Raw genomic sequence first — 15,944 nt, 5'->3', positions numbered from 1 at the left:
TTTGTGTGTGTGTGTGTGTGTGTACCTATGCATCCGTCATGCGCACACCACAGTGTGCACGTAGAGCTCAGAGGACAATTTGGTGGAGTTGGCTGGATTCAACCATGGAAAATCTGAAGATCAAATTTAGGTCATCAGATTTGGTGGCAAGTACTCATACCCACTGAGCTATCTTACCAGTCTCAAAATGCATTATCTTTAATGAGAGATATTGTTTTAGCACATGGACAATCATAAATTACTTACTAAAGCACAGATGGATAGACAGCCATGCTTTAGTACATTTTTGTATACCCAGCTTTGTGTACATACTCAGTAACCTCTTCATCATGAAGATCTAATTGTCGATTTGTTGGAGATGGGAGGTGCGGGCCACTAGAATACTGAGTTGTGTTTTTTAAGCCATTGTGACTAACCATATTTTCATGCTTTGTTTTGCAAATGAGTTTGTATGTTCTTCGGATATGATGCATAAAACTTGGTTTTGCCAGTTGTGATGGTGCACGCTGGTAGGATTTGCTGAAAGAGGCAGAGGCAGGAGGATCATGAGATCAAGGCCAGTCTGGGCTACATATTTGGGGCTGACGAGATGGCTCAGAGGTTGAGAGCACTGGATGCTCTTCCAGGGGTCCTGAGTTCAATTCCCAGCAACTAAACGCTGGCTCAGAACCATCAATAACGAGATCTGGTGCCCTCTTCTTGTGGACACATGTAGAGAGTACTGCATATATAAGAAATAAATAAATCTTAAAAAAACAAAACTTGTTATTATATGAAACTATTATGCTTTTAAGACAGGTGTTAAAAACATGGTTCTAACCTATGTTTGTTCAGGTGCATGTGTGTACAAGCACACGCACATGATGTGGAAGTGTGTATGGAGGCCAGAGAGCAAGTCGGGGTGTTATGACCTCTGATTAGGTTGCCTGGGCAACGAGCCTGGGATATCCATTGTCTTCGCCTTCTGAGTAGTGGGATTACAAGAGCAACCGCTATTTCAGCTTTGAGTCTGTTTGTTTTATTTATTTACTTATTTACATTTTTGTTTTTTGTTTTGTCGTTTGTTTGTTTTTTGATACAGGGTTTCTCTGTGTGACTCTGGCTGTGCTAGAAGTCCCTCTGCAAACCAGGCTGGCATCAAACTCAGAGATCTGCCTGCCTCTGCTTCCCAAGTGCTAGGATTAAAGACACGTGCCACCAAGCCTGGCTTGTTTTTATTTTTTGCTGTTCAATGTAGCTTCTGGGAACTGAACTCAGGTCCTCATGCTTTCAAGGCAAGTACTTTACTGACTGAGCCATCTTCCAGTTCCTCTAACGTTTTTATATTTAGCAGACCTTTCTTTATCATGAGAACTTACACATTATGGACCAAATACATGGAAGTCCATCTGTATTTAGGATATTTCCATGGAGCAGAGCTTCAGAAGGAACATTATGCTAGGTTCTAGGCTACAACATTTTACTTCCTAGGTGCTAGGAGCACAGGTATGTGTCACTGGAACATTTTAAAAGGTCTTTACGCATAATTGTGGATGCAATTACATCAATTATAATTTTACCAAGAGTGTAAATTTCTTCTGTGTAAAAATTTTTTGGCCTTAAGTTATTAACAATGGGTGTTGCATCCTTGTGATTTCATGTAACTTCCTACAGCTTTTTCCATCGAACTGTCTGCTGATATAATTTGAATTTTAACATAGCTCTCATTAGAACTGGCTGACTTGTAAGCACGGGGAGTTTTCAATGGTATAGCTTTTATCGTCATATTTTCACCTGGTGGCTGAGACTAAATTCAAGGCTGCTTTATGGGGAAATGAGGACACAGAGCCCCGACCAAGCACTCATTAGTTGCCTAGCAACGAGCACATTAAAAATGCTGACTCTTTCAATGCACACAACACAGCAAGCGAGGGGATATTTCCCTTTGCAATGAGGAGAGCAGAGTCCAGAGAGATCTGGAAGCTTCCGAAAAGGTAGAGATTAATTCTTTCATTTTGGCTTTCTATTATGAAGAATTTCAAATATATACACCTAGAATATATACTATAGTAATGGAGTAGGGAGTGTAACTTAGCGATAGAGCACTAGCTTAGCATGCAATGTTCAAGAAACACAGAGGAGCCAAACAGTTCTACATGTGTGTATGCATATACACATACATACGTACTACAATGAACGATCAGTTTTGGGACAACTATCAACACTTTGTTACTCTTTCAGCTCCTTGATTATTTTTGCTGAACCTTTCAAACTAAATCACAGATATTTTATGTTTACAGAGTATAAGGAATCTAGAAAATTCTCCTATAAATCTTTCTCCATTACAACCGCAATTAATTCCCTAATATATTAGATTTGTCCTGACTCAAATAAATCCTGTAATTATTACCTAAATGTCCCCCATAGGTTTTTTCATAACTAAGCTTAGTTAATTAAATGGCCATTTAATTTCATTTGGTATTTATGACTCCAAATATCTTTTAATCTACCTAACCTAGTCATGCTTCTTTTCCTATGACACAGATTTGTTTATTTTTTCTTCAAAGCAGAGATGCTGTCTTACAGAATACCCGTGCATTCTGGATCTGCCCACTGGTATTCCATAGTATCACCTAACTTACTTCATTAGATCTCATGATGCCTACTGAATGGATACTGGACCTTAAGCTTCCAGTTAAACGTTTCTGGTGAGAATACTTCACAAGGGACAATGTGCACTTCATCAAATTAAGAGAAATGTAACAATGGTAATCACTTAAAGTAGTGATTGAGTTTGGTGACTTTGCAGGGCCCTTCCCTTCTACAGATACATCTGCTCTTCTGTTTTGTTGTTGTTGTTGTTTTTTTGAGATTTATTAAGTTACTTACTTATTATGTGTATGGGTGTTTTGCTTACACGTGTGTCTGTGCAGTACGTGTGTGCACACCTTTTCCTTTGTGACGAGCAGTTTCATCAGGGCATTGCTGAGACACCATGTAGATATGGCAAGATGTCTGCTTCTTATTTATTTGCTTATGTATTTACTTAATGGTTTTAGTTCTAACTGGAAATCTCTGCCACGGTAAATTACCGTGACATCGCTGTCATCATCAGCTTTACCTTTTTCTCTACTTAATTAACCAGTATTTTCCAAAAGAATGCATCTTCCTTGTGAGTAAAACTGTAAGGAACAATCTTCAATTGGAGAGGAGCCTCAAAACACGTAAGCCAGAGAACCTTCTTAAAAGAAAAGTATTTAACCTTTCCCTTCCAAGCTCTGTCCATAAGGGAGAAGGGAATCCTTTGTCATTGGTAATGAGTTTTGTTTCTGTTTTAATTTTTTTCTTATCTTTGTGGACACACAGATTTTTACATTCGGTAATCAATTTATTATATTTCATAATTTTTTTGAGGTTTTGTTTGTTCTGGTTCAGTTTTGCTTTTGTTTTTAGGGAAGTGGACAGAGTTCTCTTGACTGGTTTTGATCTTCTGATCCTCCTGCCTCCATTCCTTGGGTACTGGGATTACAGGTGTGGCCACCAGGAACTGGTTATATGATGCTGGGGATTGAACCTAGGGTTTCCTGCATTCCAGGCAAGCACATTACCAACCTGAGCTATATTTCTGTTCCTGTTTTTTTTAATGCTCAGAGAAAATGAGATTAAGATATTAATTCATTTCAATTTCCAAAAATAGGATTCTTTGTCTTACACTACCATTACTGATATGGACCCCAAACAGTAATTTTGACTCTCTATAAAATGTATCATATTTAAAAAATTCCAGAGACTGTTTAATGTTAGAATATTAATTTTTAAAGCTTATGAAGCTTAAAATAGAAGGTTTAAGATGTGGCCCAGACCAGATCAATGGAGCGCCTTGATCTTAGACATTCAACCTGTTAACTTGTGGTCTAAGTGAACTATCCATCCTCTGATATTTTGTTATAGCAATAGAAAATGGACTAAAAGAATCCTTGGCTACAGACATGATAGTTAAGAATAACTTCTTAATTAATTCTTATATCTGGGTGATGGTAGTGCCTGTCTTTAATCCCAACACTCAGGAGGCAGAGGCAGACAGATCTCTGTGAGTTTGAGACCAGCCTGGTCTACAAGAGCTAGTTCCAAGGCAGCTAGGGCTGTTACAAAGAGAAAAACCCTGTCTCAAAAAAAAATTCCAAGCATTCCATTAGCTTTCTTTTCCTTGTATACTACGATATATTGTTACTATAGTTTATTAATTTATTTGCCCAAACCATTTCTCTTGAAAATACACATAGTCTAATCTTGCTATATTAGTATTAATTTTAGATCAGTCTATTTTTTATTGGCATAATTTCTGACTGAATGAAATATAACATATAAAGTTAAGTATCATTTAATGAGGGTATGCAATTTATGTTTTGCATGATAGTATTGTATAACCTTGAAACTTAGCTGTTATAGAAGCTAAAATTCACATCAAGTCAAATTGTAAGTCTTCGTACTTGATGAAATGTCCAGATTTCGATAATTTAATTTTTTTGTTGTGCATGTCCCTATATGTGAGGATAATGTATCTGGGGGGTGTTTGTGTATACACAGGCATATGGATGCCACCGGTCAACCTCTGGTGTGGTTCCTCAAGCTACATTTGTCTTCGTATTTGTTTATTTTTGAGATGGGGTCTCTTGCTGGCCTAGAGCTTACCAAGAAGGGTAGGCTGTCTGGACAGGGAGCCCCAGGCTCACTCCTGTCTGTTTCCAACAAAGAGGGCTGCAGGTGGCCCATTACAGCAAGTTTTCTCATGTGGGCTGGGAGAGGAGGGTAGTCAAAATCAAGCTTTCCTGATTGCACAGCATATACTTTACCGAATGAGGTATCTTCCCAGCCCGATGTTCAAAACCTTAAAGCCATCCCATGTTTTAAGTGCTCGTTCAACCTATGTTATGAGCTCTTCTTGGCAGAAAACACAGTGTTTACTCTGTGAAGTTACATTCCAGCTCTCCCAACCTCAGTGAGCTGGCTGTTCTCATCTATACACCATGTAAAAACGAGAGCAAGAATAAGTGCATTTCCAAGTCCAACAGATGCAAATCAGGGTCAAATCCCATGAAGACTGAAGGGCCCCACCCAAAGAGCACAGCCACAAGATGCTGAGACCACTGATGGACAGTGAGTTTCGGCTGTGATAATTTTTTAAATTAAGATGCAATATTTTAGAGTCATTTCTAAAAGGCACAAGTTGATGTTCATTTTCTCTGATTTTAGTTATCAGTCAAAAAATTATTTCACTTGATTTTAGACAAAAGGTGGAGTGATCCAACTCTGTGCTTTAATATAAGTGCAACCCGGCTGTGGTCAGCGTTAGATTTTATCATTCCTTGAGCATGGGACTCTGTTTACCTTCAAAAATATCTTAGAACAGTTCATGATGGAGATCTTGAAAGTCCTTCTTAGGAGATGCTTTCAAAAAGCAGGGACTTTATTTTTCCTTAGAGATACTTAAAATATTTTCAAGTTTAAAATATTAAGAAAATTTTCTTTTTAGAATAATTAAACTAACATAAGTGTTTTTCTTTTTTCTCTAGTGAAAAGTAAGGCATAAGACTTCTGTGGCTGTGGTAATAATTCCTCCGAGAGTTGGGAAGGTCTCTAAGGAGGGGCTTAACTATTCACCAGAACAACATCTGGTTACCACAGATGACATTCCAGGGTCTAGAAACTTTAATAATAATAATAATAATAATAATAATAATAATAATAATGCCCCAGAACTAAATCGAAACCACCACTCAAAACTGGTTCACAAAGATGTGAATCCTAATTTATTTAAATTCCAAAAGAAGACCAGTAGATTAAACAATGGAACAGCTACAGGAGCAAAGGGCACATTCTATGAAGGGCAATAATTCAGAAATCATCGGTGAGGGGACCCAGTTATCACCAAGAGTGTCAACTACTTTATTGTTACTTTACAGACTTTGCGGGCTTCACTCCCACCACCAGGAAATCACAGGGGCATCTGTGTTTAGAGCAAAAAACAAATACAAACAAACTAGCCAACCTGCCTTCCTTGCTCTTTGTCTCTCTCCCTCCCTCCCTCCCTTCTCTCCCTCTCTCCATCCCTCCCTCCCACTTTTCTTCCAGCCATCCCTCCATCCCTCCCTCCTTCCTTCCCTTCCATTTTAGTTTTGCTGTTGTCTTGAGACTCATGCAGCCCAGGCTATCCTTGAGGTCATCATGTAGCTAGTGATGCTCTTAAGTCATGGTCTTCTAACCCTCTGCCTCCCACATGCTAGGATGACAGCTATGCATCCCCATCCCCAACAGTCTCTCTGCTTTTCATTTTCTTTTGGAAGCACCTGGACACATGATCTTAAACACGCCTGATATCCCACAAAACTAACAGGCCCAGGGACCTGGGGAGTGAGGGAAGAACCTGTATCATCAGTATGAGTTTGAGTTGTTAACCACAGGAACCAGGAGAAAGATACAGTAAAACTAGGAATTATATCCCAATATAAATTCCATACACTAGTATAAATTCTGATCCAGGGGATCCATTAGCACCCTTACCCCGAAATTTAGATTAGATATAGTAAAAAGCACAAGGGTCTTCTCCTTTACATGACTTTGGGTCCAGTTTCTTGATCCCCTCTAAAAATATCAAGCTGCAATTACCAACTTTCCGAAGCTCAAAGGAGGATTCAAACTGGTGCCCAGCCGCCAGCAAGAGGACTGCATAATTAATTCCTGACTGTAGTGTTGGCTCAGACTCAAATGCCTTTTTGAACCTAGGGTGGGGGAAAAAAAGACGAAATGTACAAGTTTACTTTCTCAATCACGAAACCCTGGGTGTGCAGTAACTTCTGTTTGCATAACTTCAGTGCCCAAGCAAAAAATATTCCATTGGCTTCCGCCCCAGAATCTAGTGTGCTATTAGGATTTAATGTGTAAGTGACTGCACCTCCTTGACTTCCCATGTCCTCTGATTCCAATACTTAAGTCATCCTCGACCCAGTGACCCCATCTTTTAAAACGTTCTTGTCTTCAACCATCTACTGGAAATGTGTAAATACGTGTGACATAAATTCTTAAAATGAAACTTCTGAACATATTTTTTTAATGCCTTAAGATACACAAGGCACTGAGGAGAATCACCTGGGCAATACCCTGAAGGGCTGGGTCCCAGGTAAGTGACAGAAACAACAAAATGCCAGCAACAGGAAGACACTGATGAAGTCCAAGGCTGTGTCGCTGTATAGTAATTTTAGCTGGGAGGGCACAAAACCATTCTTCGAATGTTCATGAGCCTGAATTCCAAGCCTGGAAAGCACACCCACACTCAAAAGGACCAGTGTTTGGATATCTGCTGCAGTTTTCAAGGTGACACATCCTCAGGGCCACTTAAGGGATCCCACACACACAATATTAAGCAGGCAGTGATATTATTTCACTTGGACATGAAGGAGAAAAGTAAAAGTAGGCATTCTTGTCCCCAATAGAATCTGCTAGAGATGAACAAATGAGAAATGGAATCAAAAAGAAAATCAGAATGAAGAAAACACAGACGGGATTTCCAATAAATGACCATTTGAAGATACATCCTTTAAAAAGATTACATAAGGGAAAGTACATTATAGAAGCTATTCTATTTAAATCATAGCTGAAAGACAGGAGTACCAAAGCTGTGGTGGTAGGCAGAGTTGTATATTTATACTCTTGGCTTTCATTTGTACTTGATATTTCTCATAATTTAAAATAAGTTAAACATTAAACAAAAACCCATCTTTTGGAATGTTGAAGATTCTGTGTCTTCCTCAAGGGGCTTACTTTTAAGGAGAACAAATGTCTAAATTCAAACAAAAATCCCCCAAATAATCATTCATCTTCATCATTTGACTCTGTTCAATAAAGATTTGCAGACTATAAAAGGAAATTCCAACTATACAAAATATTTGTACCCTTTTAGAAATACAGATATTTCCATTCTAAATGGAAAACCAGGGACACATCAAGGGAAGTCATAACATACAAGTTCTCATTTATGTCTTCAAGACCCTTGTTTACAGACAAGTGGACACTTAAATTTTTTTTAAAAAAAAGTAGGAAAAGAGAGAAATCAAATTTTGCTTTCTTCAAGTAATATCAAACCACACAATACTGTTCAACAAAGAACCAAACTGCATGGAATATCCTACTCATGATGGACTGGAATCCTCTGAAACCATGAAACCAAACAAGCCCTTTTTCCCTGAAGTTCCTTTTGTTAGATATTCATCCAAAGCAACAACAACAAAAAAATAACCAATACAAGGGGAAAGGGATCTATCTATCTATCTATCTTTCTTTCTTTCTTTCTTTCTTTCTTTCTTTCTTTCTTTCTTTCTTTCTTTCTTCCTATCTATCTATCTATCTATCTATCTATCTATCTTTCTTTCCATCTATCCATCTATCTATCTATCTATCTATCTATCTATCTATCTATCTATCTATCTATCTATCTACCATACTTTTATATATTTCAGAGATTGCTGAAATCAACCATAAAAATCATTGAACTAAAATTCTAGAAAAAAGACCCCAAAAGACAAATGGTGTATGTTTGCTCTTCTATGTGAATGTTAGCATTTAAGCATGTGATAGGTATGCAATCCATATTATCACAGAGCTTAGGTAAGGGATTAGTGGAGAGAATACAATCTCCAAAGGAAGGGGAAACAGAATATACAGTTATAGGGAGACAACTGGGGATACTGGAGTGAGAACCTTAAACAGGGAGGGAGGTGGAAGAGAAAGGTAAGGGTAGGAATATTGGGAAGAGCAGCTAACAATAAGGGACATTTGGGGCATCAGATGGAAACCCACTACGGAGAAGTTTCTTAAAATATATACATACATAAAAGAAATTGAAATGGACGAACCACTTAAATTAAGGGGAGACATCTTTTGCCAAGTAAAACCTCCATTGCCAAGAATGGGTTGCATCTAATTGAGCTGTTGGCCAAAGAGGCCCCATGGTAACCCATAGTCATCTCAGGCTACTGCCAAGGCTATTGGTTGCTCTCCACACACCATGGTAAGGCCCTATTGCTGAAGACTCATTACATATCTCACTGAACACAGAGAAGTCAGGCTGCTGCCTATATAGAGCTTTTACCCCTATTGACGAGTGTGCATGGTACTGGAAGGTACTCTGCATGCTGCTGGAAGAGGAAGGTAGTCACCACCCCAGCTACAGACTCTGCCATCAACAACAGTGACCTGCAGGCATGAAATGCTGGAGCAATAGTGGCACCAACGTTGTGGGAGTAACCAACCACTTTCTGACTGGATTTAAGAATTCTTCATGAGATAGAACCCATACCTGACACTGCTCAGGTGGGTAAGAACCTGAGACTAGACAGGCTACGAGCCGAGAGGAAAACCAAATGCTATTGCCCTCCTAAGGAAAAATAGCAATAAAATGACTCCTAATGCAATTCTGCTAGCGATCAGGGCCTTGCTCAGCCATCATCAGAGAAACCTGCTCTTGCAGGAGATGGGAGACAGCACAGAGATCCACAACTGAGCAGTGTAAAGAGGCTGAGATATTCTAGAACACCCAGTCCTAAATGGGATGTCTTCATCGAGGGCTCAGGGAGCTATGGAGAGGAGGAGGAAGGAAGACTCCAGGGAAACAGTGCCTTCCAAACACAACAGAATGGATGCACATATGAATTCAGTGACTTGGCAGCATGCCTGCACAGGTTCAGATCAGATGGGGTGCCATCACTGGGCTGAGAAAAAGTGGACACGAGCTTGCACCACTAACCAAGCTCTCTCCAACTGAAAAGAAAAAAATCAGTTCTCTCCAATGGAGTCTCACTGAGTACAACGACCACACTTAAGGGTAGGTCCCATGTCCAGCAATATATGACCATTATAAAACAAACTCAATGGCATTATCATAGACTTTCTGTCTCATGGGACTTTGTGTACTGGCTAGTTTTAGGTCCACTTGGCACAAGCTAGAGTCATCAGAGAGGATGTCTTCATAAGATCCCATTGTAAGACATTTTCTTAATTAGTGACCGATGTGGAAAGGCTCAGTCCATTGTGGGAGGTGCCATCCCTAGGCTGGTGGTTCTGGGTTCTATAAGAAAGCAGGCTGACCAAGCCATGAGGAGCAAGTCAGTAAGCAGCACCCCTCTCCAGGTTCCTGCCCTTACTGCTTTTGATGATGAACTGTTATATGGAATTTGGAGGGAGATACCCTTTCCTCCCCAAGTCACTTTTGGTCATGGTGTTTCATCACAGCAAAAGCAGTCCTAAGACACTTTGTTTTGACAGTGTTTGTCTTACCAGCTTTTTGCTTGTGTGTTATGGTTTCTAATTTTTTTGGGGGGGGGAAGTGTGTGTGTTTTTCTTCTATTCTTTATTATTATTATTATAGTTTTTATTTGCTTGTTTTCTAAAAGGAGATAAAAAAAGAAAGACGGTGGAATTGGGTGGGTAGAGAGGTCAGGGGGATCTGGAGGAGTTGGGGGAAGGGAAACTGTGATCAGAATATATTTTATGAAAAAAACCTTTCTTTTTCCAATTAAAAATGATGTCATTTAAAAAGTTGAAAGTCGAACATCTCTAAAGGAAAATAAAACATAATTCTGGAGAAGGAAATGTTCTAAAAAGGGAGATCTGGGGCTCGTCCTGGTGTAAGCAGAGATACTCTGTCGATTTGAAGGTCTTTTGGGAGAAACAAAACTAGTGGGATGCCTGATAACTGCATAAGTTGGAAATGTGAAGGAGACTCAGACGATATGGCTGAAGTCTTCCCTAGTATGTATACACTGGAGGATGGGCTGGGTTTTGCAGGACTCTGGGACTGGGCATGCTGGGGTGACAGTGAAAACTGATGCGAATGCCCAAGTGCCACTGAATTAAAGTCTCATTAAACAAGGAGCCTGGAATCCATGCATGAAAGGTATCATTCCATAAAGATATTGCTAGAGTTGGGGAGATGTCCCAGCACGCATGAGAGCCTGAGTTTGGACTCCCGGCACCCACAGAAAAGGCTGGGTGGGGCAGCAGTATAACCCCAGCACTAGGGAGTGGAAACACGTAGACATGTGGGCCTTGTTAGCCAGGCAGGTTAGAAGAATCAAAGAGCTCCATGTGCACTGAGAGACTGTCTAAAAAACAAGCTGGAAAAGAATTGAGGAAAATACCCTATGGTGACCTCTAACCTTCTTCATACATGTACTCATGCGCATATGCATCTGAAGGTACACATACAGACACACGGACATGCACACGCACCACACACATACACACACTGAACAAACAAGAAATTTACTAAGGTTTGGAACAGAAGAATAAAGCTAACTCTCAAACCCCAAAATGTGGACAAGAAATCTCCCATAGTGTTTAAGGGATCAAGAGTTAGACAAACTTTCCAGGCTCTCTGTCAAAAGTCAAAATGTCACAGCCAAGATAAGGACAAAACGGACAGGTTAGGTAACCCAAGCTGAACTCAGACACAATTCAACTCAGTCGCAATGGCTGACATCAGCAGCTTCTTGTCCTCCATGCTCTGTCTGAGAACACAGTGTGATTTGTGGTCCTAATTTAATTCTGGAGTGCAGGGTGCCTGGTGCAAGATGAAGAGTTGTGAATCACGGGAAGTCAGAGCAGGTGAACCACTCACAAAGCGTCCACACGGGCCAGGAAGGCTGATGGCCTCATTACTACATCTGGAATTAAATAAAACACAAGTTCCAGGCTTGCCTGTGAGAAACTTCCTTCTTCTTTTTTCTTTTTCCTGTTTTTTTTTTTTGGAGGGGGGGGGATTGTTTTTCTCTGTAGCCTTGGCTGTCCCATAGACAGGAGCTGGCTCTGTAGATCAGGCTAGCTTCTAGCTCAGAGATCAGCCAACCTGCCTCTGTGTCTTGAGTGCTGGGATTAAAGGTGTGTGCCACCATATCTGGCCTGTGAAAATTTTTCTTTTTTTATTATTTTTATTGAGCTATACATTTTGTCAACTCCCCTCCCTTCCTCCGCTCTCCCCTTCTACCTTTTCCCATGACCCCCACATCCCCAATTTACTCAGGAAATCTTGTCTTATTCTCCTTCCTGTGTAGATCCATGTAATGTCTCTCTTAAGGTTTTCTTTGTTGTCTAGGTTCAGTGGGATTGTGGACTGTAGGCTGGTGTGAGGGATTTTCTTGATCTGAATACTTGAGACATGAGAACCTGGGCCATATCTTCTCATAACAAACAACCCATATAAAAGGATGTGGCGGAAGGAAGCTTTTGCTTTTGCCTGCTTGCCCTCACTCCTGCTGGCAGGTTCATCTACTCTGTTTCTGAGGCATTTCTTCACTGTTTTTTCATCTCTTTCTTTGGGATTCTATCACAGACAAGATCAACAACTCCAGGAATCCTTTAGAAGTCCAATAGCAGATTGGGTCTGGTAAGACATTCAGTTTCGTGGGATGAACAGCTATTGAATTCTTCATGTTTCCATTGTGAGACACTGTTAGAATACCCAGACCACAGCCTGCACGCCACTCTCATAAAGTGTGTGTGTGTGTGTGTATACACATATATATTCCTATAATGAATACATACATATAGATATACATATATATACATGTAAATCCATTCTATCAGTTCTTGTACTTTAGAGAGCTTGGATAGATGTATTAGTAATTATTAGGGAGCTATTAAAGGAATGTAATTAGAATGTATTAAAGGAACTCATGAGCTATTAGACGAGACAAAATAATGCTCAATTATTTCATTAAAAATCACGCAGGCATGAAAAAATGAACAAATAACATGAAACAATGAACAGCAAGATAAAAAATACAAGCCACAGTTTCCACATTAAATGTCCATGACTTAAAATACAAATTTTCCATAAACAGAATTGAACAAGAAGAGAAAAGAAAGAAAAAGATACATACATACATACATATATATATATATGTGTGTATATATATATATATATATGAATTGCTTTAAGTATAAGGACACAGGTAAGTTGCAATGATGTATACAGATATGATTTTATATTAATATCTGAAATAAGCCAACTTCATGCAAGAATCATTTTAAGAGACAAAGACAGAAAGCAAGGCAGAGTACTTAACAGTGATAAGACTATAGTACAAAAATGTAATAGTCTTACAGGCATCTATTACCATTACTTCAAAGCATAGAGAACAAAAAAATAATAGAACTTAGAAATCTGGTGAGTGTACAATAGTAGCTGGAGACTATAAAACACTCCATGATGATCAAACACATACACAAGAATATCAGCAGATGCATGGGAGATCTGAACAGCACAGCATGCCATTCTAATCTGTGTTATCTGAGATGCTGCTCCCCAGACCTGCAGGCTTCCTTCTAGGGCAGCAAGGACCTCTAAACAGGTTTCAAAGAACAGAAATAATGCCGTGTGTTCTCTCTTATAACTGCACCAGTAGAAAGCAATAAGAAAGATATATCTGGATACTGGACATCCCACTTCTGAAGATCACAGTAGAAATCCCCCTGACAACTGCATTTGAATGGAACTACATAATAAGCCCAACACACTGACTCTTCTGGGGAGTAGAACAACTTATACCTTTCACAGAATGTGCTGGGAAAGGAAAAAGATTGGAAAAAAAAATCAATGCTCCCAGCTTCCATCCAGCAAAAAGCGCTATCTATTATCACTGAAGTAGAAGAAATGATTTTTAAAAATCAATGAAATACGAAGTAGATATGCAACTTAAAACCCAGCAATGCTGAAAGTCGATTCCTTGCAGATTTTAATAAAATGGGGAAAAGACCTAAGCAGAGTTCAATAGAAAATGAAAGGGTGGTAGAGAGGAGCAGGGGTGGGGAAGAAAAGAAGGGAAGAAGGAAGAAGGCAAACTGGAAAAAAGGAAGAGCATGAGAAAAAAAACAATACTGCTGTGGTAAAGGAACAAAAAGGGACAGAATTATAGGTGTAACATATTAGTGTGTGTGTGTGTGTGTGTGTGTATACTCATATTAAAAAGAATCAAAAGATACTCCTTAGTGGACAACACCATGTCATTGGGCATGACAGATGTGGGTACAATAAAAATATTTCTTGAAATCCAAATCTTAGCATGGTACAAAAGAAAAGGAAGCCCTGGCTCATCCTGTATGCTTCAGAATATGAACTAATGACAAGAGGGTCTACTCTATCCCTGACAAAATGTGAATCTCAGGCCAGCAGAGACTTTGCCATTCCAGCTGCCAGTGAATCTCCAGGCCCTGAATCACTGGGCCTCCCGAATCAATGCCGGTAACTACACTCAACATACAATGAAGGACCAGAGGTAACAAGTGATGAGCACAGTGGGTCATACGACATACAGATCTGTTGATTTCTGCTATTGCTCTTGGTCCCTATTTGCATACACCATATGGCCATGAACTCCATCCTAGGACAGCATTAGTGGTTTGCCCATCACCTTCCTTGACCACAGTTTAATATAGTTGGAATTTATTATCTAATGCATATACTAAGGACATTATTAATAAAGAATTTATTTTCCCTGTATAACACCCTTAACAGGAAGTTAATGTATAGCTAGGGAAGGTTTGGTTTATCTAAAGAATATGTATATGATTCTCATTACTAAAAAGTTTATTGATTAGAAATATCAGTCATATAAACATGTAGAACACTATTGTGAGCATTTGTATTTTTGTATTCTCTTGTTCCCTGACGTAAATTTTCTCTATATACGTATTATACGTATATATGTATATACTATATATTATTTTTTAAAATTTTAATAAATTTGACAATTTCATATACTTATAAAGTGATTTAACAACTATAATCCCATCCCCTCTAGTTTGGTTTCTTACATCCTGAAAAACTACCTCCAGCCTCCTTCCCATCCTTGTGAACCCCCTCCTTACAATTCCCTTTCAAACCTTCATTCTTTTTTAGATCCACTGAGTTTGCGTTTATTTCAAGAGTCACACTTGGTAAAAGTACACACAGATGCTAAAATAATGAAATGATCTTAGCTGAAGCCGAGTCATTTTAAAGTAAGCAAACTGTGGCAGCAAACTTCTTGACAGTCCAAACTCACATCAACGCCAGATTTCTGTCATCTACTCTGCTCTCCCTCTGAGACTCAACCCAAAGGAGCAGCCAGCCACTGGAGGAATGGCCAGGAAAAATAATGCTAGCATCACAACCACAAATGATTCCTGCAGTTTGGAATACACATCCACGAAGACATGCATCAAACCTAGGAGCCTGAGCTAGGAGCTGTAGGAGCTGGTCTTCCTACAGAGAATGCTATTAATATTAATATAACAGCTCTTGTGATGTGGTCTACCAGAGAAACCTGTGGTGAACACCAAACTACAAAAGAGAATACAAAAGTCACAGCCTCCGATTATGGAGTTCTTACTAGATAGTGACACCTGGGTTTCAGGATTTAGAGCACTGACAACTGTTTGAGCCCAGGGGGCGTTCCCAACAATAAGGAAACTGGAGCACAGAAATAGCAAGTCATGCAGTGGAGAAGTGGTCAAGTTCCTACTTGACCTTGTTCTGCTGGATTCCAAAGCCTGCGCTTTCTTCCCTAGCATTGTCTACCCTCGGTCTGTATTTTAAAAATTTTTAGTTGCTTTTCATCTCAATTTTTTTTTTTTTGGTATATACCTGTGCATGCACATGTGGCATCCCGAGGTCAATGACAGGTGTCCCTTAAGACATGATGAGACAGGGTATCTCGCTGAACATGAGGCTCACTGACCGAGCTAGTATGGCTGAACAGAAAGCTCCAGGAAACCACCTGTGTTTACCTCCTGATTGCCACTGAGTCTGGTTTTCAGGAGGGAACTTGGGATCTTAACTTAGGTCCTTGTGCTTATGTGGCAAGCACTCTATAGTCAGGGCCACCTCCTTTGCTTCTTTTATTTCATAAAGTAAAAGAGAGGCAAGTTGGACA

At 39.5% G+C, this 15,944-nt stretch overlaps 1 protein-coding gene across 1 annotated transcript in view; it reads right to left on the bottom strand.

Moving 5' to 3' along the window:
- Map3k5 (mitogen-activated protein kinase kinase kinase 5) overlaps nucleotides 1-15,944 on the bottom strand; it is a 209,445-nt gene that overhangs the window by 91,031 nt on the left and 102,470 nt on the right. The window contains exon 8 of the mRNA XM_057755327.1: nucleotides 6,646-6,758. Within this exon, the coding sequence (XP_057611310.1) occupies nucleotides 6,646-6,758 (113 nt within the window). The remainder of the gene's footprint in view (nucleotides 1-6,645; nucleotides 6,759-15,944) is intronic.

Source organism: Chionomys nivalis, chromosome 2, assembly GCF_950005125.1.
Source record: "Chionomys nivalis chromosome 2, mChiNiv1.1, whole genome shotgun sequence".
Taxonomy (NCBI): domain Eukaryota; kingdom Metazoa; phylum Chordata; class Mammalia; order Rodentia; family Cricetidae; genus Chionomys; species Chionomys nivalis.
This window is presented reverse-complemented; position numbering and strand designations above follow the sequence as displayed.